Raw genomic sequence first — 27,633 nt, 5'->3', positions numbered from 1 at the left:
GACCAAAACAAAGGAAAGACATGTTATTTGGGTTATTTCTAGCAGAGTATGGTATAATTTTTAATGATCCGGCCCACTTGACATCTACCGAGGCCGTATGTGGCCCACCATGTGAAATGAGTTTGACACCCCTGGCCAAGAAACCAAAATGACAAAACGACACGATCTCTTTGTGCAACTCGTCTTCAATCGAAAACGAAGTTGGCTTTGCAAACTAGCTCCTGATCTCAGGATGGCATTCTGAAGGCAGGCAGTCGGGTGGGTGAGGTTGGAGTGCCGTCACATCGCCCACGAGAGACGCCAACCATCTCACCAGTTATGTTCTTTTTTTTAACCTTCAAAACCTCGTGTGGTCGGCTGCCTTTGACTACATATAAAAATTTCGAAATTTTCGCAGTTCAGAGTTGAAGGAAGATTGTTCTTGGGTCCTCCATGCCACAAGATGGAGGAACTTGCTCATCGCCAGAGTCCACCTACGAGCACAGACCTGCAGGCAACACTTTTTGCTCTTCACCCCGTTATTCGCAAGGCGCTGAAGTCAAACTTTGGGCCAGCCTGAAAAGTAGGAGACATTTACACTCGTTCAATGCATCATCATGACTACTTTTTTGACTTTTTTTTTTTTTCCCCCCAGGCAGCAGTAAACATGATCTGCTTCCTGCCCTCGAAAGACCCAACAGTTTATCTCCCTGGTAAGTTTCATGCCCAACACATCTTTGTCTGCACAAGAAACTGACTTGCGTGTAACTCACGGATGCCTTTCCTCTCAGGTAAACACACCTGTCCCACGTTCTTCTCAAGAGCTGACCACTTCGCCGCCCAGCAACAAGCAGACTGCCATCCAACTTGCAACTTTATCCTCTGCTTTTGTGATTGTCTACTCTGCAAAAGAAATAAAGCTTGATTACAAAGAACACTTCAACTCAACTTCATTTTTAAACACATCACCAAAATCTAACTTTAAAAAATCTATATTTTTTAAAAAACAAAATTTTCAATTTTTTTCTAAACTTTTTTCTTAACTTTTTTCTGAATTTTTTTTCCAAAAAATTTTTTTTCCTGAATTTTTTTTTCCAGGCAGAAAAATCCAGGAAAGTGGGTGTGGCCTGGCTGGAATGATGGCTGATGATTCGCTGATAGCTGTGAAAGTGGGTGGAGCATGACGATAACATGCTGTGATTGGTGGAAAGGGGGAGTGGTTATGCATATTATGTACCGGTTTCGTTCACCTCTGGGGCTGTTACGGCTGTTGCTCATCAGGGCATGCGTGCGTATGCGCGCCTGTGCTTGGGTCAAAAAAGGTCAGGCATCCCTGCACTACATATTTTTGTGACCTCTTCGTGGATGATCAAGGACAGGGAAGTTTGACTCGCATAACACATCGAGAGCAATCATTAATACATTTACTAATCAGTGTCTGGTGGATGTATTTTGTCATTTTATTTTGCTATGTTTATGTGGCACAGTTTCTTGCTTTTGTTGTGTTTTTTTTTTGTACAATTTTGATGGTTTCTATGATTGTGACTTCATAGTTGCGGTACTATGGTAATGGTGGGAAAGCAGTGGCTCATCACGAAGTACTTGTAAATTACGCTGTTAAATTAAGTTGGGGAATTATAATAACTTTAATAAATTAAGAGGTATCTTGAGGTGCTTTAAGTCAGTTAGGTCTTCACTTGAAAGCACAGGTACAAATGTTCAGCCTGGATCTGTGGAAAAAGGGTTTCTCATGTTATTACGTTTCGGAATTATTTGAATGAGATTAACATATCACAAGGCATTTATGAGATCAACGTTGCAGTACACAACACTGAAGAGTATCACTATATTGTATTCTCGATTATTACCTCATGAAAAAAAGACATGCTGCCAAACAAGCATATTTTTTCGTTTTAACAAAAAAAAAAAACGCTACGGTTGCCACGGTCTTGCATCAGAAGCCTCGCAACGCCTTTTCCTGTATGCACATCACCACAATAGCGCCTTCCGTGTGTGTGCTTTGGAAAGATGGAGGGAGAAGTCTCATTGCGTTATAGGGTGAAGGTAATCGAGCATGATGGGGATATATTCAGTGTACGTCTTCAACATCTTAGTCCACCCTTGTTCCCCGGACAGTGTAATTGTGTAGTTATCACAGAAAACGAAAACCTGCAAGGAACTAGTCAGCCCTGCTTCCGCTTGGCTTGACGCAGCAAAAAAATCACTTCGTCTGTCAGTTTTACTCTTGTCACACTGCACATGATGGTCTAGGCTTAAAAAAAAAAAACAGGACACGTTTCAGTAACATGGAAATGATTTTATCTAAAAAGGTGTACAGATTGAAAAGGTGCGATCCGAATTTGGTTAAAACAACAATGTGCCCCAGTGACGTCTCATAAAGTTATACATTAAAAAAACTGCTACATTTCTAAAAAAAAAAAGTGGTTTCTCGAGAACAATTATCAGTATTATTAAAATAACACAGCAGATTAAAAGAAGACATCAAATACATATAATAAAAGGCAATTTTTGAAGTTGAAATCAGTGCAATAGGAGTAAACTTTCAAAGGCAAAATAAGAGGTCCCCGCCGCCCCCCCTCACACGAAGAGAAAGATTTCCAACTTCTTGGTGTGAAGATGCTGCGCCAGGTTCTGAATGCGACACAGGCGCACGTTCTGAGCGTCCCCTGCGTTGTACACCCGGAAGATGTGGTAGCGTTCTTTCCTCGTCAGCGCGAAGAGGAGCTCATTGGCCGAGAGCACGATGAACGACCTCTCTCTCTTCTTGGTGGACTTCACCTCCACGTACAGCACCTCCTCCTCCGCCGCCGCGTCGCCGCGCTGCTCTCCCGCGGGCCCGAAGGTCAGCTCGAAGTCGTACGGCTGCCCGCTCTCGCCGCTCTGATTGCACCAGAAGACCCGCGTGGGCCGGCCCGGGTCCGTGCTGTCCCTCCAGTGGCAGAGGAAGGAGTTGACCAGTAACTCGCCCCATTCGCCGATGGCTTTCAAGTCCTTGTGGTCCGTCATCACCACCTAGACGAGAACAGCACCGTTTATTGAGAAAGCGAGCAAGAGTGGAAAATGAAAACCAGCAGCACATCAGTGCTGTCCATTGTATTCCATCTCAATAAACATATTTAAGAAAAAAAAAAGAGTGCTGACTGTGGAGGGTCTCTGGCAGGTGAGGTCCAAGTCCTCAAGTGTGAGCTGCGGGAGTTTGTCCCACATGGGAAAATCCAGGTTCCGAAGGAGTCTCTGGGTCTCCGTAGGCGCTTGTGAACCTTTGAATACGCCGGGCAGCACCACCGACTGTGGCACAACACTTGGGAGGAGACACAAATAAAAAGCATCGCTGTGAAAAAGTGGGAGTGACTATGGACTTTTGAGGACATCCAGCATACATACGGGCTGTCTGGAATGGGTTGCTCGCCCGCCGCCTCGATGGGCTGCACAGATGGAGCACTCGGAGCTGGTTCGGCATCAGTGAGGCTTCCCTCTCTCGCCTCCTCTCCCCACTCTGTGCGGCCAGATGTCGATGTTTCGCTTGGTTGATGGCACCCTGACAGGCAAGACCAAATGTTTATTTTTTTTTTTCGTTTTGGTGTGGGAGCATTATTAGCATTATACTTATTGATAGTAGACTTCCATCACATTTGCATATCAGCATACATCAACATGGATGGACGAGTGGTCTTTCCTCCCTTTCCCCATCCATCCCTCCTCAATGTCTCTCTTGCTAGCCGTCGTCTATCCTCCGTCATCGGTTTGAGGCAGATGGCGTCTCCACACCAAGTCTCTTTTTTTTTTTTTTCTTCTCGTCAAGATGGAGTTTTTCCCCATTTCCTCTGTCGCGACTATAATCGCTCATGTGAGGTTGTGTCGGCGAAAATGGATGAACGTAAAAGCGGCCTGACACGACTTTTGGTGTGGTTGCATTAAAATAAATAAAAACCAAATTTTAAGGGTTAAAATTTGCATCTATATTTTTGAAAGGGCCGATTTTTGGATGTTTCTCAACTGGCTGATTACCCTGTGGCGTGATGTGTGTTCAGTGGGACTACCGCCCCGATGTTAAATATTTAAACCTCTTCAATAGCGACAATTGCAACTCCTGTCGTGTATGCTCAATGCCAAGTTTGGATGATCGGGACACTAAACGGTGCTTTTAACTTGGTGTTGGGATAACAAGTCAACTAAATTATTCATGACAATAAAAATGAGAGGAAAAAAAAAAAGACCTGCAATGTAGTTACCCGATAAGCTAAGAGTTAGCCTAACATCTTGCTTCTTCATTCTTTTTTCAAGCAGTCTGCATGCTCTGTGGCGTCATGCTGCCTCTCACAGGTCAGCCTTGGTACTACAAGAGACATCTGGTTTGGCGGAGGAGACTGAACGCCAACGTGACTCATGTCACAGTGTTGAACAACATCTCACCGTTGCTGTCATGACTGGCTTTGTTTGGATCAGATTCACTTTTGTTTCATGTTTTCCCTCTGTTCCTTTTTTTTTCCCACATTTTTGTTTCAAATGTCAAATACGCGCCTTGGCTCCATCAAGGGTTAGGAAACCCTTAATGGAAGTATCACCTGGAGGTTTGGTTGTGCCCGTAGCAGCAGCAGCAGCAGCGGCATCAGACTGGCTCGGAGTTCTCTGAGGTTCCGGTTGGTCTGCTGGTCTGCTGTTGGTGGTCTTGAATGGTTTTTCGCCCTCAGTGTTGCTGTTGTCAAATTTCTGTGGACCAACACGGTCGCTGCCTTTGGCGGAGACGTCCTTCTCCGGGTCGCTGTCCTTGGGCGGGGCAGGAGGTGGCCACATCTTCAAAGCGGCTTCGACTGCTGCTTCATCGGCATGGCCTGTTGCAAAAATTTGAGGGGGGGGGGAAAACTGAGCATGTGGTTTCTGCATAATGGAAAATAAACATGAATGCCTCACACCTGAGTAATGGCTTCCTGTATTGACTACAGGCGCTCGCGGAGGCCAGGAAATTAACGTCGTCTTTCCGTCTTGTTGCTCAGGGCGAGCTAATGGTGAACTCGTGGAAGTGGGACATCTGGTTGGTGCTGGACAAAAAAATGAATCATTTTCCGACAAAGATCAAATATAATCAATTAGCCGCTGTGTCCGCTCTTCCTGATCTTTGAGGTCTGTAAAAACAGGTGCACCTTTGAGTCGCCGTTGAAAAAAAAAAAAAACAGAAATGTGAACAAAGCCAAAATTTACATTTGTAAGGAGCAACCCGTGTAACGCTGTATCCGTGTGTGTGTGTGTGTGTAGTGCTTTGATGCCCGATTGAAAATAGGTACACAGATATGGTATGAAGGCGGCAAACAAGGGCAGTGTCACAGGATAGGAACAGGATAAACTGCAGACAGAAGCGTTCACTGACTGACACAGGCTCAGCGAAATGAGCCGTACGTTGTTAAAATTCAATTTCATGCTCCAGTTGCCGTGCTCAAGTTACATGCACGTGATCTCTCATGATTCGACTGCCTCGCGTCGAGAGGCACGTTTTGAACACCTCCGACAACGATCCAATAGGATCGATTCACACCAAGTAAATTCAGTGGTGCCTTATGAGACAAGTTTGATTTGTTTGATTCTGAAAGAGAACAATAACACCCTATAACATTATACTTGATAAAAACACACAGTTATGACAATTCCAATTACCGTAAAAAAAAATTGTGCTCACCTTAGCCACCTGTGGGCAGGATAAAGGCCAATTCAGACTCACTTTACATTTTTCTGCCGGGGTGAAGCAGCCAACTTTTTTGCGGTGGCCAAGAACTTAAGTGTGATTCATACGCCAGGGTCGTTCTTCACAGAGGATAAAGAACGCAGCATATGACTTATATTGCCTGTCTACATGAGTTGATTCACCCTTTGTGGTGTAATGTCAATCTCTCTGTTTTATGTTTAATTTGACAGTTAAAATTTAAGTGTGGCAACTCTTTTTTTTCCTGAAAGAATAAATAAAGAGCTGGAAGAAATATCTCCAAAAACTTGTAAGTTTGGGCACCACTATTATTATTGTTCTTTTTTTTTTAAGTATACTGTCGCAAAGAAAATCCAGTAGTTCAACATTTGTTACCAAACCCTCACCCGAACAATTATCATAGCATATCTTCAAATAAACATTTTGTCATCAGTTCAGTGTACACTGGCCCGGTGCCCAACTCTGAAGAGGAAGATCAGCACATCACAAAAGCGCTACACAATATTAGAGATGTATTGGCTGCACAATTTGAGAGCCTCGGTGCTGTGAATTGATCCTTACTTTTTTCCAGGGTCACCTCTGGCCGAGGAGGCTCCGGGACTTCCCACTGCTCCTCCTCACTTGGCAGCTCTCTGATGTCCTCCTTAATTAAAAACCTTTTCAGGGCTGCCGGGTCCTGTTTTGGTGAGAATGAATTGTTTGGGTTAGACGGCACCTGTCAAGTTACCGAGCACTAAGTCACGTTGCCCGAGATCACACGTTGCCCCCCCCCGCTGGCATCGCACTGCGCACCCCCCAGTGGGAGGCTGTTCCCATGTTTGAGAAGGACTGCATTATATGGACTTTGAAGTTTCTTTTGCTGGCACATCCGGAGCAAAGACTCAATTATTTTAATCAAACATCCAGCTGGGTCTTCGCCAGAGTGGATTATCATTGATTATAACGCGACCCAGTTGCGCCGCACGTCTGCAGCTGCTGCACCATCCAATCGCACAAGGATATTCAAGGATATGCGATGGTGTAAGACCAATAATTAATGCCTTTCGCACTTTGCAAAGCCTCTTGCGAGTGCGTTGTTCTCATGGGAAGGGGGAGCAAGTCGCCATGTAATGCCAACAGGGCTCCCTCTCGGGAGATCTTCCATTAGTTCTGGTTACAGCTTGAGCGTGCGTTTGAGAGAGAGAGAGGACAGAATGACAGGCTGAAAAGCGCACGAGCAAGTCTCTTTTCCCTGAATACGGATTACTGGTCAATCCGTGAAGAGGTCACATATCGCTTACACCGAGGGACGTAATCAGGCCACTGAGGAAATTCATCAGCTCTTTCCTGTGACCGCTTTCTGCGCAGAACATTTTCACCAGCTCCCTTAAACACACAAGCAAAGATATTGAAAGTGAGCATTTTATGGGAAAAGTACTTGGATAAAAAAAAGTTGGGTCTCTGGAGTGCCTGCCCATCCAAAGCCTACGACTTTGGTTAATTTATGGTAGCTTAGCACGCTACACTTCTCAGGTGGTATAGCTTCCGTGTCGTGAAGCTTCGCTTCTGTAGTGAAGCTTCACTTCTGTTGTGAAGCTTCACTTCTGTCTTGAAGCTTCACTTCTGTCTTGAAGCTTCACTTCTGCAGTGAAGCTTCACTTCAAGTAGAATAGCTTGTAGCTTACCTGTAGCACATTATAGTGTCTTGGTAGCTTGCCTATCATCGTCTTGAAAAAGCATGCTTTTTTTTAAACCAAATTCTAGGATCTGCTCCGCAAATAGAGGCCACTTTCGCTCTAATATGAACCTATCATCACCTATACCAGGGCAGGAATAGTCAAGAAATTAGAGACACACCTGGAGATGTCGAGCTTGGCTGTGAGATGATCTTTTTGGATGCACAATTCTTTCTTATCCTTCAACAGACAGATAACATCTGTCAACTCCACAACGGCGTCCTCGTAGTCATCCAAATCCAGCTGGTAGCGGATATACAGTTTTCCCACCTGTAAATAACCGAAGAGATACTCGTAAGCACCAACTCGCGATTTCGATGCGTGTTTCAAATATTTCGCTTTTCGAGGACTCTTGACTGACTTGTGCAAATTTAAGCCTCTTGATCTTTTCTGCGATGTGATCCTCAATCAGTTCCGAATAAATATCCGCCAGCTCCTCATGGTGGTAGAGGAACTTCTGGACATGGGGGATCAGTGATCGCACCATGGCTTGCATGGGTGCACAGGGCCTCCAGCTCTCAGTGAGCGACTCCATCTTGACACACTGAGATAGCAGACGGATACCGCAGATGTTCATGAATGCCAATCTGTCATTCTCGTTGAAGGCCGGGATGGCTGTTTCACCTGGCCCCGTTCTCCCTGGCAGTCAAAAAAAAAAAAAAAATGAAATCAAATAAAAAATAAAAAAAATCAGGTCATGTACTTTTATAATGTGTGTTTATTAACTAATACAGGAATAGATTCAATGCATTGTCGTAGGTGGCCACATTGTGGTGGCCCTCCACTGAACACTTAAAATTGTTTGATAATTTTGTGATACTCGACATGCAATGTTCATTTTCCAGTTAAAAAATAAATTGGGGAAAAAAAAAAGGAGAACATGAGTAATTTTGTCCTGTGACATCATACCCCATATGTCAAGAGCCAGCTTTTCAGATGGTGGGGCAACATGCCACATGTTCACTCCTTATTTGATGGCTTATCACTCTTGACACAAAATATGAAAATGAAATGAAGACAAAATGTATATCTGAGACTTTGGTCTTTCATCTGGGACACATTTTGTGAATAAATGATTAAACAGATTTCAAGAATATACAGAAAATGAATGGATGGATAATGGCCTTCAATGGAGAATATCATCTTTTTTTTTTTTTTCAAATTTTGTTCAAGTGAGTGTAAACAGGGTAACAAAATTATTGCAAAATCCCGACGTCATTATTTACTACACATTACAATTTGACATTGCGGTACACATTTTAGCAAGGATCACCGAAGTCGACACCCATGGTTTGCTTTGGCGGGCCACATAAAATGATGTGGCGGGCCGGATCAGGCCTTAGAGTTTGACACCTGTGATGTAAGCAAAATGGTTAGTTTGGCAAACAACAATCAACGAAAATCAAACGAGACTTTTAGATCGAAACGTTAAAGTTAGCAGATGCTGAATTTATCGTCACTGTTGACGGTTCAGACTTTGCTGTTTCGGTCACAGACGGATGACTGTGAAACAATGCGCCGACCTTTTACTTCAGTCACAAACTTAATGGCATCTGGCATCCGATTTCCTTTCAAATTTATTATCATACTGAAAGGGAACCGCAAATGTGGCTTAACTCCCTCCGGGGATTTCTATTCAAATGTCTTGGAAATATCAAATACTGGACGACATGTCCCAAAACGTTCTAAGCATTGAAAGCGTACCAGAGAGGCCCGCATTTTTCCTTGGTGCTGTTTTCTTCTCTGCTGGTGGCAGATCCAGGAGGCAGACTTCCTTTCGAGGTTTAAAGATCTTCTCCAGCTCTTTATTGTCGGCTATCATGGGTTTACGTGCCAGGCTCACCCAGCTCTTATCCTTGGTGGGGAAGACCCTCTTGTCAGACACCATACCTAATTGGAAGGAATAAAGGCCCACCCAGTGTGAATGGATACTAATTTAATGTCTGATGAAGAGGCAATGACGAAGATGTCAAAGGCACCGGCGTTTCTCTGTCTTGCTTTAAAGTATCAGCAGGCGACGGAGGGGGGATGGGGGCATCAACGTGAAAGCTTCACTCACCTTTCAAAGTGGAGGAGTAATTGCCATCGAGCATGGAGTGAGGACCCTCCTCATGTTCGCCAGAGACTTGAATTTTACATTTGTCAGCTGTCGGACATGCGGAGAAATGATTGTCTCTTAAAATATACCGCTTTCGGGAAATTAACGATCAGGCAAATTCTACTCTGACGGTCTTACCAAGTGTGGCGTAGAGCACTGACACATCCTGAAGCACTTCAGCGGTCGGGATGGGAGATGATGAGGCGATGATTTCCAAAACGGCGACATATTGCCGCATGTTGGGGCTGCCATCCACATTCAGGAGCTGAGAAAATGGCAGTTATGTCATCATATTAGGAAAATCATTATCGATTTAGCTCATGGCGATCTGACACTGAACAGGTTATCGAGTCGGAGCTGATGTGAGGTAATTACAGGGTTGCCTTTGTTTGAACACCACAGTGGCTGTATTTTTATTTTTATTATTTTTTTTTCTGTGTGACAAATAGTTAAAAACGAAAGAAGTTCAAAACATCATCCTGTACGACGTGAACACATGTCACCTAAGTAGGAGTGATGGACCTCAGTTGACCTCATTTCAACCAGCGTCAAAGGAATTGCCTTTTCTTTTGACATTTTGGGACTTTACTTTTTTTGGAAAAGGACATTTTTACTTGGTTTGAATTGGTAGTGTTGGCTTTTCCTTCATTTTTGGTCCACTTTCTGTTGAACACAGTATGAGTTCAGTTGGGTGCACTGAGTGAGGATGGAGATGTTAGACAGCCGCTGATTGCAAAGCAGTGTCGTAGTCGAGACCACGCAACCGAGACTAGAGGCTATCGAGACTTGAGAGTGTCGATACAAGACCAAGATTATTGGCGGTTGAGACCGACTGTATCTCAGAAAATTCACAAAATAGTGTTATCGCAATTAATAATGTGACAATGATAACTTGAAAATCTTACTAAAAACATTGTATAGTTAAAGAAGGCTTTGTTGCAGGTGACAGTTTAGACTGTCATCTCAATCGCATTTTTTTTTTTTTTTTTTAGTCAACCAAACCAAAATTCCTGAAACCAGACATCAGACAAAGACGTGTTATTTAAGTCCACGAGGAGAGTTGACTTACTCTGACAAAGAAGTCTTTCATGCCTTCCAATTTGCTATAAAAAGGAGCCAAGACTTTGGGCTCCTCCATGGGGTTCTCCGCTCCACGGATCAGCGTTCTGTAGCGCTGGAACATGTGAGTGGGGTCACTCCAGCACACCTCCCTCAGGTGGTAGAAACGTCCCGAACACCAGTCATTACTTCGCTTGTGGAACGCCAACATTTGATTAGTGACAGTCGGTGGATTCGAACAATCAACATATTGACGCTGCCGGTAACAAAACGGGTACCTGCGGTTTTCCAGTTGGATGAATACAGCCGGATTATGCTGGAAGAGCTCCTTCAGGCTGCTCTGGGGGCAGTTGGTGTGCAGGTAGGAGTAGATGTTATGGATGTGCTGAACGGTGGAGGTGAAATGTGCCCCCTCTGACACCTCATCAGGGAATTCTTGTTTATCTGCTGCCGGTTTGATACACCACTCCTTGAGATAGGCAATCAGATTCTCCACCGATACATTCTGCCTTATTCCTAAAAGAGGCAAAAAAGGTGTTAGGATGACTATTCATGTCGATTGGCCGTCTATGTTTATTTCGAGGTTGCGTTCTTTTAAGGAAGCTCACCTAACAAGGTCTGAATCGGGACATATATACTTAAAAAAAAAAAAAAAATCCCACTAAAATAAACGCCGATTCCGATTCCTATGCTCTGGCCGCAGAGACATGACAGATTCTTACCCAGGGATTTGGTGAACTCGCTTGGCTCCATGTTCACATAATAGACGTGTGTCCCAAGCAGGTTGTTGATTTCGGGTGCATTCAAGTAGATTGCGTTCGGACAGAGGTACGTCATCTCTGTCTTTTCGCCTTCCTGTGGGCGAAAGGCTGGCATCCATTTGAGACGACACAGGAAGTGGTAGAAGGAAGACTTGGTCGTTCTGATCGGCCGAGCGTCTCTGTCCAGCACCTGAGCGGTGAGGTACTGAGAGTAGCGATGCCTGGAACAACGCATGAAAATAAGGCAGGTCAGATTCAAAATTCCAGTTCAGCGATGTTAACACTTTGCATTGCTCGCCAAAGTGCCAGAACTGCGTGATCAGATTATTCTGCAGCATGGGGCATTCAGAGTGAAACTCACAAAGCGGTTTCTATTCACGCTTGGAAGGAAAAATGATCGCATGTGCAATTGACCGGTGTAGTAAATGTAATTTAGTGCATGTATCCCGACAGGCCCGTGGTTTTCAAAGAGCACAGACAATTTAATGGGCGGAACTTTGCTTTGCCCACTAAGGTTCAATTGTCACTCTCTGACGCCTGTTATCTAGCACTAACCTACTTGTTGCGGGGCTGTCAGTTATTCATTTAAGATTGTGCAGACATCATAGTCATGAGACACTTAAAAAAAAAAAAAACAGATTAATTCAGTCCCAGACATTTTCAGACCGTTTTTTTACCCTAGGTCGCTGCAAAAAGTGGAATCTGCGGACTATAATACTGCCCCGAGTTCAGGCGCAAAAACACGGTAAGCTAACGCTTGCGGGTGTAGATAGCTTCAAAAAGGACAAATAGAGCGAAAAAAAACTTTATAATGGCTCCACTAATCGCCAAATGGACACATTAGACAGGATTACACGCTACCCATTAGAACCATTATCTTGTTCAGTCTAGGCGCTATTTTGAGGTCTGTCTTCTTTAAAACCGTCAAGTGAATGCCTCTGTTACTCACGGGGACAATATTCGTTTTGACAGAATGTGACACGGGGACAAACATGCGTTACCCTGTGTTCCAGTTGGTCGCCAGCAGATTTAGCAAAGCCTTTCTCTGTGCCAGAAGGCAGGGGGCAGTCAGCTGGGCTGTGGCCAGGGCATGAAACTCCTCGCATGGGTAGTCGTCAAGTACACAGTTCTCCCCGGGAGTTTGTTGCCACATTGCGCTTTCCACTGACCATGGACTGGAATTCTGGAAGGGCACGCAAGAAAGAGAAAATGTATCATTCGTACCAGCCAATTCTAGACCAAGTCTGAAAAGACGTTTAAAAACGTCTTCGGGAGTGAATGAGTTTAAAGGTCCGATTGGAATTGGATATTTATCTACCCTGTCCCGTATATCATGACCTTAGTCCATGAGGCAGCACTATAAATCTATAAAACAATGAGTTGTGTTTGCAGCCCGAGCTATAACAGGCATTTGGAATTACAAGCTGCTGACATGTCTCTTTTGTCACCTGCTCTTGCTGCTCACTTTCAAAACAGCGAGTGATGTCAGGAGTTTTAGTGTACCTTTTACTGCATATCGTACACTTATTCAACCTGTTGTTCTCTATTTTTATTTGCCTTTCATGATGACATGTCTGTTCTTGATATTGGATTTTATCAAATAAATTTCACCCAAAATGCGATTTATACTCCAGCCTGACTTATAGTCCGGAAAATACGGTAAAAACAATTCTCGGTCTATACAAAGACTGTAAAGGTCATGCAAAAGAACAGATGAGGCTATGCCGCCATAATTACGAGGAAGATTGCCCATAAACTATAACCTGAGTTATTGTGAGCGCAGTAGCATCATTTGAGCCTGAATTGTGATTGATTACAAAGCAGGTGAGGTGACAGTTGAGCAAAGTCGTCCTCACCAGTTCTTTCGGGGTGAGCGTCTGTCTCTCTTTTCGGATGATGAGACCATCACTGACACCCAGTCTGCTGAACAATTGTCTCCAACCTGCCAGATCATTGTCTGCCTCCAAGTATTTGGGACTCAGGAGGATCCAGTCGAAGCCTGGGTGATGAGTGGCAAGGTAGATCGTCACGGAAACGTTATCGCAGAGGATCACAATAATGGCATACACATCATACAGTGTACATATCAATCAATGCATAAAATAGTTATGATGCCAATAGAGTGGAACCTCTAAATTTGAATGACAATGCCACTTTTATTTGCATAGCAAATTTCATATGGCAAGAATAAAACTAAATGTACTTCAGGATAAAAAGCAAGACAGCATAAAGCAGCGGTCCCTATTCATTTGTTTTTATGTTTTTAATCTGCAAAAGTACAACTGTACACATAATCATGTTTTTATGATATCAACACTTTGACTATGGAAATGAAAAACTCACTTTCATTTATTTCAATGGGAAACATTGTGAAATTTACCAATGTCCCACAACAGAGGGTCCACTGGAGTTATTCTCATATTAAAACTATCTGAACAACAATACATGATGTTGAGTGTGTACCGACCGGGCAGTGTCTTTGACAGGTCCATGTTGCCGTATGCTTCAGAGAAGTGTACCCCGCTCTGCTCCGGGCAAAGCAGACCCCTGTTGGTGAGGACTGGTAATGCAATGTCTGCATACTCTTGGCTGGAGATGCAGTGCTGCTTGATGAAAACCAGGTAACTCACAACCACCGCCTCTGACTTTGACTGTGGGTCAAATAGGTGAGAGTAAAAGGAGAAAGGTGAGTGAATGCGTGAGATAATGATCATAAAATAAGCTTGATTTGCAAAATTGGACTGACCTACATTTCTTAACATAAAATCACAAAGTGCTTTTTCTCTCTAAGCTGCCAGCACAGCTGATGCAGCATATAAAATATCTACCTTCCACTTTTCATGTTGCAATGCAGGGTAGATGTGCTGCTCCAGCAGCTCTTGTGGCTCAAGTTGATGAACTCCCAGTCTCCTCAGCAGCTCCCGCACCTGCTGACTTTCCAAAGGTTCCATGCAGCTCATCAGAGACGGGTGAACTATGTTGACATCCTCGTACAATGCGGACAAGTGTCCTGGGGGGGTGGGGGGGGGGCGGTGGTTATGGTGGGTTTCAAATATTGCGTCAGTGCATTCAGGTCTCCATTAACTGTGGTGGCATCACTTGGTCCACAAACAAGATGACCTCAGTCGTCTTAACATTTAAAGCTAAATAGTAAAATGGAACTTTTCCCTTTTGTTTCCTCAACACACAGTTGATTTTTATTTTTTTTGCACAGTATACATTTTATTGCTCAAGTGAATCAACCATATAATTATTAGAGAACCTCAGAGGATTACCCAAAGACAAAGAAGATACAAGGAAAATAGAGGAGGTCCTAGGATGGAACCTTGAGGCACTCCCGACCTGAGAAAGTCAGCAATGGGCTCAGCACCCCCCCCCCCCCCCCCTCCCAAAAAAAAAAAACCAAAAAAAAAACCCACTAGACTTTCTACTAGGATCAAAACAATGCCCTGAATGCCCACACAGTTCTCCAGCCAAGAATGCCACATTCACCTAAAAATGATTTCAACGTTCAGTTGACATTTTTTTTTTCAAAATTTACCACAGCGTGCTTAAAACTCTCAGGTAGAAGACAATTTTGCCAAAAGGCTGTTTATAATGTGAAGCACAAATGGAACTGAACCCATTGGTGGACACTCGTGGTGCTGGGCTTTCATGTTTAGGCTGACATAAATGGCAGATGGATGGATGGATTAAACCATGCAAATGCATTATACGAGACACAAAAAAATGCAAATAAAAACTAAATCTTGGCATTTTGGGTTGTCAAATAGCTTTCACTACATGCACCTAAAAAGATAGCATTGCCCCAACGCTTAAAGAAGGCCCGTCAGTGGCCTACATTCCAAGACTGGCACTTTGTCTCTGTCCTGCTGAATATTTTAGACGAGTTCACAGTGATTCACTCTGTGGTCTCTCTGCTATCACATACAACTTTGTACACTTGACTTCCCTCAAAGCTGAAGAGTTCAACATTCAGAGCGAGTACTGCAACTCGCTACGCTCGCTGACCTGGAAAAGAAACGTCACTCATATCATTCCATGCCTACTGTCATACACTTCAACATTGAGTTTACATGGAGACAAAAAAACGACAACTCAACCAAATATCTTAAAGCAAAGGCCAATTAAATGCTCCATGGAATGGTTTGTGACTCATAAGAAAAACATAAGATGAAGTTAAAATGGAAGAATGCAGGAGAGTTCATTTGAATCAAACGCATGCCCGCATTTCTAACCTTAAAATATGTATGCCGCATTTAGGTGTGATGACGCACAAGTCCGGTGGTATTCTTTACTGTGTCTATTCTGAGTTCGCTTTAAAACAAGCAAATGTGTCATAAATTCACTTCCTCCAGTGAAAGGAAATGTGATGTCTTATAAATCCTCTCATCTATTTTTATTGCCAACAGAAACCACCCATCCATCCATCCATTTTCCGATCCACTCATAAGGGTCGCAGAGGGTGCTGGAGCCTATCCCAGCCGTCTTCGGGCAGTAGGCAGGGGACACCCTGAACTGGTTGCCAGCCAATTGCAGGGCACACACAGACCAACAACCATTCACGCTCAAACTCACACCTAGGGACAATTTTGAGGGGTCATTCAGCCCGCAGAGGGAGGCTGGAGCTGGAATTGAATCCGATAACATAAACCTCTCAGTTAAATTGAAAATAGCAAACTGAGATCAAACTGACCTACATTCTGACAGGTTTTGCTTTTGTGCATGATGTGTGTACAGTGTAATGTGAAGTCCCTGCTCTTGTTTTGTTTCAACTTTATTAACATGTTGTGATCTGGATCTGATTCACAACTTAGAGTCACCTATTGTTTCAATCCTTCCAAGTGACTGCCCGGTGTGTTTGTTGCACTGAATGGCTATGCTCGTTTGCAGATTGGGGTTTTGCAGTTCATTAATACAAGGGTGGACAGAAAATGAAACCAGAGAGATGTCTGCAAGTGGATAAAAAGTACCGTATTTTCTGCTCGATATAAATCAAGCTGTGACAGGTTTTGCTTTTGTGCATGATGTGTGTACAGTGCAGTGTGGAGTCCCTGCTCTTGTTTTGTTCCAACTTTATTAACATGTTTTAATCTGGATCTGATCCACAATTTAGAGTCACCTATTGTTTCAATCCTCCCAAGTGACTGCCCGGTGTGTTTGTTGCACTGAATGTCTATGCTCGTTTGCAGATTTGGGTTTTGCAGTTCATTAATACAAGGGTGGACAGAAAATGAAACCAGAGAGATGTCTATAAGTGGATAAAAAGTACCGTATTTTCCGCTCGATATAAATCAAGCTGTATTGTATTGTATTACCTTTAGCGTAGCTCCATCTAGTGGATGCATAGCACAGCCGCAGCCATTATTATAACTTCTATTCAATGCACCTTACAATGCAGTGCGCCCTCTATATGAAAACAGTTTTGAAATAGGCCGGTCACTGAATGTGCGCTTTATAATCCGAAGCCTTATAGTGCAAAAATACGGTACTGTAATGCTGAAGCAAAGAGAAGACAGAAAATCAACCAGAGCTATTGCACAAACACTGGCCACAGCCAATGCAACCATTTGCAATACACTGAAGAAAGAAGGAAAAAAAAAAACACTGTCAGACTCAGTAGCAAATGTCAAAGTAATGGATCAAGGAAAACAGTAGCGGTTGTTGACAGAAACATTATGTGAGCTGGTAAGACCCAATCATACGTGCCATCAGCATCAACCTCCAGATGGCTAAAGTCACATTATCTGCAGTTCACTTCATGAACAAAATAGAGGTACACAGCTATTGCACAAACACTGGCCACAGCCAATGCAACCATTTGCAATGCACTGAAGAAGAAGAAAAAAAAAAAAAACACTGTCAGACTCAGTAGCAAATGTCAAAGTAATGGATCAAGGAAAACAGTAGCAGTTGTTGACAGAAACATTATGAGAGCTTGAAAGACCCAATCATACCTGACATCAGCATCAACCTCCAGATGGCTAAAGTGACATTATCTGCAGTTCACTTCATGAACAAAACAGTGGTACACAGGTAGATGCCACTTATTAGCAATAAGAATACACAGGCCCAGCTGGAGTTTGACAAAAAGTACAGAGACAAGCCAATAAAATTCTAGAAAAAAAAGAGACAAAGATTAACCTTCACCAAAGTAATGCAAAAACTGAAGTTTAGAGAACGAACGAGTCTGCGCATAATCCCCAACATGCAAGCTCATCTGAAAAACCCATTGGAGGTAATGGCGTCTTCTCGAACAGGCTCATTAATCTTCAATGATATCACATGTGATGGCGGCAGCAAAATGAACTCAAAAGTCTGCGGAAAGACCGTTTCCCCTTCTGGCAAACTCACTGGAAGATAATTGGGTCATTATCTTACACATTTCCAAACACACTGCTTAAACAACAAATGAGTTCATCCGGGGAAAGACGAACGGGGTTTTAGAGCGGACAAGTTCACCTCTAGACCGAAAATAATATGGAGCATGTATTTTACCTACTAAAGGGAAGGAGTGGTGTGCCGAAGGGAGAGACCTCCCACAAAGAAAAAGCAAAATGAAATGATAAATTGGAGCCTATCCCCGCTGTCTTCGGGCAGTAGTAAATTTACAAGTGACAATCCAGCAGGATTTTCATCGACCAAAACTTCACCAAGCACAATTCGCAGAATAATAATTACCAGTTTGGGCTTCGGTTGTCTTTTTCTTCTCCTTGCTTTGTTCCAATGGGAAGAACACCCCGTCTCCATCCAGCGCTACCACACGTCCGTCAGCCAGAGGAATTATAGGTAAAGTCCTAAGCGTCTGCAAAATTGAGTCCCCGTCTCCATAACCGTGTTCCACAGCTCTGAAGTTGCAAACAAGAAGTCTGGCCAACTGACGCAGGCCAGCATCTAGACAAGTAAAAGAGTTACTTGCAGTAAATGATTTTGTGCAATGAATTACAAATGAACAATTTCAGTACAGAACTCTGAATGCACACGAATCCTTAAATTGATTGCTTCTTCTTTTTTTTAAATGGAAGAACAAAAAAAGCTGCACATGGTGAACAAAGCAGTAAAAAAAAAAAAAATAATAAAAATGGTTGAATAGGAAGCAATTGGCCTGCGGAGCCCCTGAGGTGCCGAACACCCAGGTGGGATAGGAGAGAGGCAGGAGGGGCGGGGCTTAGACCGGGGTGGAGATATGACAGCAACAGATGCTTTTCCAGCTCCTCTTGGCTGATAACCTTGCGAATCACGGCATCCTTACAGACCGCCACTTGGGATGGTAGCTTGTACACAACCTGACCGCCTGTTGAACAAAACAAAAAAGGAGGAATAAACGACACTTGTATATACTGTCTCATTAATGTTACAACTCAAGAAGGTGTGAGTAATACCTGAGCTGAGTGTAGGCAGGAAGGCCTTGCCCTTGAGCAACTGGATAATCTGACCGGCAACGGGCTTAAAGAAGTCCATCACTTCGTCAGGCAGGGGGATAAACTGCAGGAACTGGCAGAGCCCCCTAAGGCCTGTGAACTCTGGGTGATCCTGGCAAGAGCAAGAATAAAAACACGGGAGTTGGACTGCACATCCCAAACAAGTTTCGTGAGTTCTTTCTCTACCGTGTGATCTATCGGAAAATGGGAACGTTTAAATTCAACTCATATTTCACTCGAATTGCTTTTCAAGATGCCACCTTACGTTGAAGACTTTCATGGCCTGAAGGAAGAGTTGTGGTATCTCCGATCGGAGCCATTGATTCCATGAGCTGTCTCTGTCAACGTCCTCTCGAGAAGAAGGGATGTCAAAGTCACCTGAAAGAAAAAAATATATCATATTTGCTTGGCTGGAATGCAAAGGTGATACTTTTTTTTTACACGTCCTGTGTTGTTTGTTCGTCATGCCAAACGATCTGTAACTGCGCACATACACATTCGGAGCATGACAGCAAATTATTCATTTGGTGCCATGATTGCAAAAAGAAAAGGCGATTTCATGTTACATTTTGATCTTCAGCCATCCATCTATTTTTAATTTTTTTTTTTTTTTTATATGCTTGTTCTTGTTGAGGTCATGAATGAACCGGAGCCAATCCCAGATAACTTTGGGCAACGGGCATTTGTGGGACGAAGCGGAATACCAGGAGAAAACTTATAAAAGCGTGGAGATGACAAGTAAACTCTAAAAAAAAAAAAAAAAAAAAAAAAAAAAAAGGGAGGGGGGAGAAAAAAAAAGGAAGGCTGGAGGCAAGATTCAAAACACGATTAAATAAATTCATTCGAAACATCCCATTGCTGTGGTACTCCACTTCAAATGGCACACATAATAAAGCTATTGTAGAATAAGTGTCATACATCTCTGACAGTGTCAGTGAAAAAACTTAATTTTTTTCACTGTTTAACCCTTTCAGGGACAGCGGTCACTACAGTGGACAACTTATGTTATCAGGTTACAGGGTGCAAGAAAGGGTTAAAAAAAAAAAAAGATAAATAAAAATACTTCTGTACTGTAATAATTGGCTTTGCTGACCCTTGCTGGTGCATTTGAGTACTACACATTGTAGAAATAGAATTTAACATATCGCTTATTTGTTATGTACAGCTAAAACGCTCACATGGTCAAATCGACCCCCAAATAACATTCTTGCATGTGACAAATAGGACTTTGAAAACAGTTCATATTGAACGTGTTGTTCCATTTAAATATGAAGCAATGATGGCAATCATTCAGATGACGTCATCATTTCAAGACCATCATCGAATGGCACCGAAACTGATCCCAAAGATAATAGGAGGGTTATTGTGGAGCATGAAGCTAACTTGCAAAATGCACAAAGTTGACCGGCTAATTTTCAAAAAGCGGTTGATTGGTAGATTACTTGTAGGTGTCGCACTTCGCTCACATTACACAGACAATGAATAAATGTACATTATCATCACAATAAATAACTAAATAAAGGAACCTTGTACGATGAATCGGAAGCCAAAGCTGCGAAGAGGCAGGTAGGCGAAGACGGGCTGTTTCGGCGGTTGGCCTATATAGTCACTTCCCGAGTTGTCACAGTTGAGTTGGAAGGCGAGCGCAAGCTCAGTCGATTCAACATTCTCTTTGAGCTTCAGAGGAAGGAAAAAAAGAAATCATTATCCAGATGGAAAAGGACTAGGATAACAGGAAAATAGTTTTCTATGAATTGGCAGAACACAGTTTTTTTTGGACAAAATGTTTATGACTTTATTATGATGAGTAAGCAACTACTGCTACCAGACGTGGTATGCCTTACCTTTCAGAATAAGAGCATGATACCGGAAGTGATTAGTTAAGCATGTAAATACTACTACCATCACAACATTCTTGACATCATTTACATACATACATACGAACAGTATACATGTACTTGACACGTGTGATATTTATCCTCTGTTTGGGTTCACCCTCCAATGTGTATTTGTTATCAACAGTATTTCATCCCAATATATATTTCCTTCTTTGTTGTGGTCCTTTGTGTTTAAATTTGAAAAGATTTTTTTTTTTCTCCTACTCCTCATATATTTGGTTTTGGATTGATCACAAGGGTCAAGTTTTATTTTATTCAATTTTTTTATTTGGTATCAAAATAGATTTCATTTTAGTTGGTGTTTTTGTTGTTTTAAATGAAAATGACATTTTGCTTTTGAATATTGGGCTTATTGAAGGTGGTCTGACCAACTTCGATAAATGGACTTTTCACTCATTGAAATTTTTAATTTGCGCCCCTTTAGAATTTGTATTTTGTTTAATAATTATGTTTTTGGAGATATTCATGTGCAATATCAGCATCAGCGCATCCAGGTTATTTCACGTGTTCCATCAGTGTGAATACAGCCATATTGGATATCGGAAATATACATTTATACAGACAGTCAAAAAACGCAGATATATCGTAGGCTTTAAATCAGAATTGGGCACTGTAGTTTAACCCTTTCATGCACAAATAACGATAACCTGTAACCTGGCAAGCTGTCCACTGTAGGAACTGCTGTCCCTGAAAGGCTTAAATCTGGCCTACTACATCAGTCAGTACATGTTTCCGAAAATCTTCTTAATTTCCCACGAGGAATCACTTCAGAAATGATGCCGCTATTTCATTCAACGTCTGAGTGTGTCTGTGTACTGCATAACAGATGGAGGTGTGAGAATCACCATCTTGGGCCGCAGTGTAGATTTGACGACTAGCCAGCGTTCAGTACCATCTGTGTGCTCTACCTCAAGCACATTATGACTCAGGTCTTTACGTGTCATCGTTACAAGGCGGCTCTCAGCCTGCAGCATTACAGAGAGAGCAGAAAGAACACAGAAAACAAAAACAAATAAATGACATGAAAAAATATGCTTCATGACCACTCGTTCCTTTGCACTTTCAAGTAGCATGCAAGTGCCGGAGGTACCTGATTGTAGATGGTGATCGAACGTAGCCGGTGCAGAAACAGCAGCAGGGAAGGGTGCACGTCATGGAACAGGTTTCGGGTCTGATGGCTCTCGGAGCGCAGAGGAAGGCAGATCTTAGTTGTCCAGCTGCTAAGAAATTAAATGTAGAGGTTCATAAGTGGCTCACTGTCACATTGATGCTTGAGACAAGTGGTTTCAACATGAGAGCCAGAGATACCCATTGAGCAAATGAAAATGTGTCACAACCCAATAGTTTGGCCATGGTATTTTTGGGTTCAATGTACGTAGGGTAGAGCTGTGCAAAAAATTATCACAATTGTGTTTTTGATTCTGGCCGATCTCCATTATTATCACAATTTTTTTTTAATTGACAATTTTAAAGCATCTATACTGAAAACTAAAGAAAATAGTGTTTCAACATTTTTTTTAATCCAACTGAAAAAGACGACCACAAATAAAATGTATGAAAACCATTTTAACTCAACAGTATGACAAATGTGGAACAACATAAAATAAGTGACCTACTTTAGAGACGAGTGTGGGGATGCAATCATGCACTGTTCTCACCACCTTAGCGCACGGGCAAAGAAAAATCACATACTTTGTCCAATAGCGGCAAGTTAGTAGTGGCCTTACTCGACTATGCTCACATTTTTTATGCTTTCCACATAATCACTTGGGTGGTAAGTACAGCTTGAAATGATTAGAAAGATTTGTTGTGTTGTCCGTTTGCGAGGACACCGACCATTGACGTACCCTGCATCGGGTTACTTTACGCCACATTGCTTGGAAATACCTGTGAAGTAAGGAGTCATTTAACTGTGGGTCCAAGGGCCTAGTACCCTGCATCGGGTTACTTTACGCCACATTGCTTTGGAAATACCTGTGAAGAAAGGAGTCATTTAACTGTGGGTTCAAGGGCCTCTCATCATCCATCCAGTGGGGGAGTATATATCCCATGGGGCCGCAGGTCTTGTCGAAAAACAAATGGAAGCCATTGGAGTGAATCTCTGGACGGTCTGTGACCTTGAATACTGACTTAAAGCCAATGCCCTTTTGTCCTGCAGAGATTAAAAGGACACAGTCTTATAAAATACAGTAATACATTGACTTAAGACTTTTCATTTGCTCTGTGATGATGCTTGTTTGTGAATCAATTTAATGAAAAAAAATATTCTTCAAAAAATATGAATAAACATTCAACCTATATAGTTCCAAGAAAAATGTGAGGAAATTGGATTTTTTTAAAAAACTTATGAAAAAAATAATTTCAAAAAGGAAAACAAATAGAATATGCAAATCCAGAGGTGCCAAACTGCTAGTATGCAAGGGCTGATTGCAGTTGTAAGTTGTAGTATCACCATTCACCACTAGATGGCAAAAAAAATGACGCAGTTGTGCTTACAACTGCCTCATACTACAACTTGATACAGGCCTAAAAAAAAATCTGTTGATTTTGGACGGATATGCAGGACTAATATTGTATCTCAACTGTGTAAAAATTTTGAGTGAGTGGATTTTTGTGAAAAAAAAAATACAAAATGAGTTGTTGCAGTTGATAGTTTCTGGTTAAGCAGTTTGCCATCCTCAAGTGGTAATTTTTATGCAAGAGAGTTCCTTGCACTGGAAAAAAAAAATCTGTATATTTCTATTTTGTTGTTTGCTTCAAACCCCTTGTTATTGGGTTTGGATCATGGATCTTTGATAAATGCATTGAAAAATGTACTATCAAAATTGAAGTATATTTAAAATAGATATTTTCGTCCATATTTAAAACAGAATTTTCGAGCGGTGATAGGCGATTTTGTAAATCCTAATACATACCGATATATCCATATTTGTGTTTGCCCTTGGTACTTTGACCCACATCACATATAGCCTTTATGTTTGCCTCCTGGAAGCCAGTCTCATTGTTGAGAATGGTGATGCAGTCCCTCTCAACCACAAAAGCCAGTGCTGGAACAACATCAGAACCTGATGGGTAATTGTTGTCATCTGCATTCTGGAAATGGAGTAAAAGTTAGAATGAGTAAGTCATGGTTGCAGATGCAATACTGTGTTTCTCTTCAGTCGAGCACAGCTTCCACATCTAAAGAATGCGTGATCCTCTGCTTGCCCGTCAAAGTCATCGTGCACAATTTCAACTCATCCAAAAATCAAAACAAGGCTAACTACAAGAAATTATAGCATGTGCATGTCCGTTTCGAAATAGGCATGGGCCTCATTAAAAAAAATAAAGAAAGAAATTTCTGTTGATGTACAATCTGCCACTGTATTATTCACAAGCAATTATTTAACAGGGAGATGAATCGAAAAAGAATCCACACTGTATATCTTAAGAAGCAAATTTAAGAGAGGAAAGAAAATGCGAAATTAATGTCACTCATTTTACAGGATTATTGATAATGTAAATACACGGTTAGGATGACAGAACCGAGCGGGAAGTATATGGCTTGCAGGCACACGGTCTTGAGATGCATCGGCAATTCTACACACCAATAAACATGTTTTGAAGTGCAGCAACAGATATATAAATGCAACAGATTTAAAAAGTGTGTTAAAGGGGACAAACACCTGAATGAGTTCCAAAACAAAATGTGTGTCTTTGCTGTAGAGCTCGGTCGAGAGGCGATCCAAACTTCTGCCAAGCCGGTACTGGTGGGCCTGGATCAGGTTTTGACCTTCAGATGTCAGTTCCACACCAATACCAAACTCTTTTTTTCTGTCATAAAAAGAAAAATGAGTGAAACATATCGTTGGATTACTTTTGGGAAACTGAATCAAACAAGTAAAAAAAAAAAAAAAGACAACAGACCTTATTTCCTCAATTATTGCTCTGTGAACATCTAAAGTGGGCTCAGGTTGAGAAGTGGCCAGCTCGTCCTCATTCAAATCCAGAAGTTCTGACGGATTGCTGCACACGGCTTGGGCTTCGCTGCAGTTGTCCGACATCTCAACAAACAGTTCTTCTTCGGCCGATTCTTCCTCCGCTAGATCTTCTCCTTCTTGTGCAATTCAAATAGTATATATCTGTATTCTATTTGCTCGAATAAAATTGCATCTATTTGCATGATGTATTCTTCTAGTCATTTCGAATTTAAAAGCAATCAAATGAACAGCCAGAGAATAATAACGTCTTGCTGCCAATCACCTTGTTGAAGGCCGTGGTTGAGAGGACTGGAGGATAAACCGCTGTCTGTTGCGTTGTTGTCTGCTACACCCTCATCGTCACTCATGTTCTCGCCTGACAGACTGCTGCTCTCAGAATCCACCACATTAGACTGAAGTCATAAACAAAGCACATTGTATGATCACTTTGCCAGAGCTGGAATACATAAACACAACCGACAACGATGAGACATGACATAATTCTTACCGCCCAGGCTTAACGTATTAATTGTGCAAAATTAATTACGGGGGGGAGGGAATAAAATGTAATCACAGATTTCTGTTTCTGCACACTAGATGACAAGGGACTTTCCCTCTGTGCCCTAGTTATATTTATTAGGCACATCAATGATAGTGACATGTTCGATTTTTACCAAGAAATGTTGGAGAAAGACATCATGGCTTTCAAAGTATCTCATTTGAATGTTTGGAATAATGACAAAAAAATCGCCAAAGAACCAAAGAGTGAACTCTCAAATGCTTTTTGTGGTGGCAACAGCTCATCTCTAAGTTGTTGTGGCCTCCTGACTACTTGGTTGAACATTGCACGAATTCTTTTCGGGTGTGGAAAAGACAAGTTGGGAAAAAAAATGGCTTTAATTTTGTGGTTTAAGTTGTTGAGTTTTTCTTTTTTTAATTACAATTGAAAAACGATGCTTATTGTTTCTCGTGAGCACACTGAATTCAAATATGATGAACAGTAAAATTGATTAATTAGTTACAAAGCCTTCAATAAATTATATTTTGGCCAGGGCCATTTGAAAATAAAGTGCTGTATGAAATGATCAGTCAATTTCTATCTATTTTTAATAAAACTGGCATTTAAAGCCACATACATTGGTATATTCAGTTACATTGAAATAAAATGAGCATTCACCTGTGTTTGGACTTTCGGCTGATGTAAAGGTCCTGAGTATGAGGCGCCATTTGGGATCTGCGATGTTGTCAGCTTTTTTTGGTAGTCCTTCAACCACTCTGTGATGCCCATAAGGATTCCAAGTCGATGCAAACAGTTTATGTGCCTCGGGTTTGACTGGGCCACAGTGATTAGGACCAGTTTTGACTTTGTTTGACCCAAGACTCTGGACAAAGGCTCTAAAAACACCTGAAGGTCACAGTCAGTTGAGAGCAATGATACCAGTGATGATTTTTAGGAGACGTGTGTTATTTCAAAAAAAAAAGAATGATTCTACTGAAATAAACCATGAATACGATTCATCTAATCCCACGAATAAAGTGACCATTCATCTGGCACATTTTACTTTAGAATGTAAATATTGTGGAACGCCCAAGTCAATGACAATCCTTTCCCTGACTTCAAAGTGGTTAATTTTAAGAGATGTGAGAATGGGAATCAATTTGTGCTCCTCAAGCAATGTTTTAAATCGCATGTTAACATTTCTTATCTTTAATGGTTTATATAGTTGATCCTAAAATAAGTAGCACACTGGTATCAAACTCAAGGCCCGGGGGCCCGATCTGGCCCGCCGGGTCATTTTATGCGGGCCGCGAAATCAAATCATGTGTGTCAACTTGCGTGATCCTCGCTAAAATCTGTACCGAAATGTCAAATTGTCATGTGTAAGAAATAACGTTGAGATTTTGCAATAATGATGTTGCCCTGTTTCCACTCGCTTGAATTACAATTAAACAAACGATTGTTGTTGAGTTGACTGATTTCCAAACATTCATTCAAAACAAACATTCATTTGTTGTGAGACGATTAAACAATTTTGTGGTTTCACTGTAATAACGGCGCTCCGAGAGAAGACGTAATTCCAAAGTGGCCCGCGACAAAAATCAGTTTGACACGCCCTGGAGTCGCCAAATCGTTTAACTGTTGCAGTAGCATAAAACAGACTACAGGTTTTACCCAGAAACATTTGGTTAAACACTAATTTGCTTTTCACTTTAAAGCTTTTCAAACAGTTTGAAGTTTGTTTTTAACATTTACTGTATGTACAATATTTGGATGGACGAAGAAAAAAGGTCATTTTCAATTTAACGGACAATCGGCTTAAATGGATGAACATGTTCGGCTGTATAAAGACTTGTAAATACAGTGCAACTAACCTGCTGCAAAAGAGCCTGACAGATTCTATTCGGAATTCGAACCAAACACTCCAAAAGGAAATTTGCCACTGTAGTGTAACATGACATGTCCTCTTCAGCTCGAGACAGATCTAGACCCAAAAGCAAATTTTAGTTAGATAACAAGGCTGTGTTTTCAAAAACAATGCAAGGGAGGCTTAAATATTTCTCTGCTACCTTCTTCAGCCACAGCCGCCGCCAGGGAACTCTGCATATGATTCGCCAGGAGGGCCGTGGGAGCATTTGTGATCCCATCGGCTACAACAATGGACACGAGGTGACCAGCTGTCCCCACGGGGTCAAGGGTCAAGGCGGCGTTGGAGAAATACGTGTCTCCTGTGTCGGAAGTGATTCTGAGCAACAAACTTGGCGCCACCTCCAACGCTGCCAAGCCTGTATTTGCTGTCATTGGTCAAAACGGAAGATGTCAATGAGGTCATTGCATCTGAGAATTGTTTCCAGAAATTTTCTATTCCTACCAATTTCCCACCTTGTCTGTACAAACACCTACCTGCATTTCTTTCAATAAAATCTTTGAGGGAGCCATGGAAAGGTTTGAATATAAGCTCCCATTGACTCCATTCATTTAAATCCTCTAACAGAGGACAAGAATGCAAACTAGCCAATGCCTGTAGC

The 27,633-nt window shown here is 42.0% G+C and overlaps 2 protein-coding genes across 2 annotated transcripts in view; both read right to left on the bottom strand.

The window, feature by feature from the left end:
- Positions 1-2,280: 2,280 nt before the first annotated feature.
- On the bottom strand, positions 2,281-18,281 carry LOC109527573 (uncharacterized). The gene is made up of 20 exons (XM_019889585.1): positions 18,010-18,281; positions 14,157-14,338; positions 13,796-13,979; positions 13,185-13,327; positions 12,330-12,511; positions 11,290-11,549; positions 10,846-11,083; positions 10,578-10,755; positions 9,647-9,773; positions 9,470-9,556; positions 9,115-9,300; positions 7,772-8,049; positions 7,532-7,680; positions 6,976-7,060; positions 6,257-6,371; positions 4,914-5,039; positions 4,566-4,832; positions 3,385-3,538; positions 3,142-3,301; positions 2,281-3,012 (listed from the first exon to the last, which is right to left on the bottom strand). The coding sequence occupies exons 2-20, from the start codon at positions 14,286-14,288 to the stop codon at positions 2,578-2,580; spliced, it is 3,486 nt and encodes a 1,161-aa protein (XP_019745144.1). The 5' UTR covers positions 14,289-14,338; positions 18,010-18,281; the 3' UTR covers positions 2,281-2,577.
- A 5-nt stretch (positions 18,282-18,286) lies between these two features.
- LOC109527572 (uncharacterized) overlaps positions 18,287-27,633 on the bottom strand; it is a 12,363-nt gene continuing 3,016 nt past the window's right edge. Inside the window, exons 3-18 of the mRNA XM_019889584.1 lie at positions 27,509-27,626; positions 27,175-27,399; positions 26,980-27,089; positions 25,784-26,011; positions 24,890-25,019; positions 24,554-24,740; positions 24,313-24,460; positions 23,563-23,740; positions 22,622-22,799; positions 21,738-21,867; positions 21,493-21,612; positions 20,276-20,426; positions 19,015-19,127; positions 18,711-18,861; positions 18,434-18,622; positions 18,287-18,297 (exon numbers count right to left, since the gene is read on the bottom strand). Of these exons, the coding sequence (XP_019745143.1) occupies positions 18,287-18,297; positions 18,434-18,622; positions 18,711-18,861; positions 19,015-19,127; positions 20,276-20,426; positions 21,493-21,612; positions 21,738-21,867; positions 22,622-22,799; positions 23,563-23,740; positions 24,313-24,460; positions 24,554-24,740; positions 24,890-25,019; positions 25,784-26,011; positions 26,980-27,089; positions 27,175-27,399; positions 27,509-27,626 (2,367 nt within the window). The remainder of the gene's footprint in view (positions 18,298-18,433; positions 18,623-18,710; positions 18,862-19,014; positions 19,128-20,275; positions 20,427-21,492; positions 21,613-21,737; positions 21,868-22,621; positions 22,800-23,562; positions 23,741-24,312; positions 24,461-24,553; positions 24,741-24,889; positions 25,020-25,783; positions 26,012-26,979; positions 27,090-27,174; positions 27,400-27,508; positions 27,627-27,633) is intronic.

This window comes from Hippocampus comes, unplaced genomic scaffold (assembly GCF_001891065.2).
Source record: "Hippocampus comes isolate QL1 unplaced genomic scaffold, H_comes_QL1_v1.1 scaffold775, whole genome shotgun sequence".
Taxonomy (NCBI): domain Eukaryota; kingdom Metazoa; phylum Chordata; class Actinopteri; order Syngnathiformes; family Syngnathidae; genus Hippocampus; species Hippocampus comes.
Note: the sequence above shows the minus strand (reverse complement) of the source record. Positions and strands in the feature narration are given on the sequence as shown.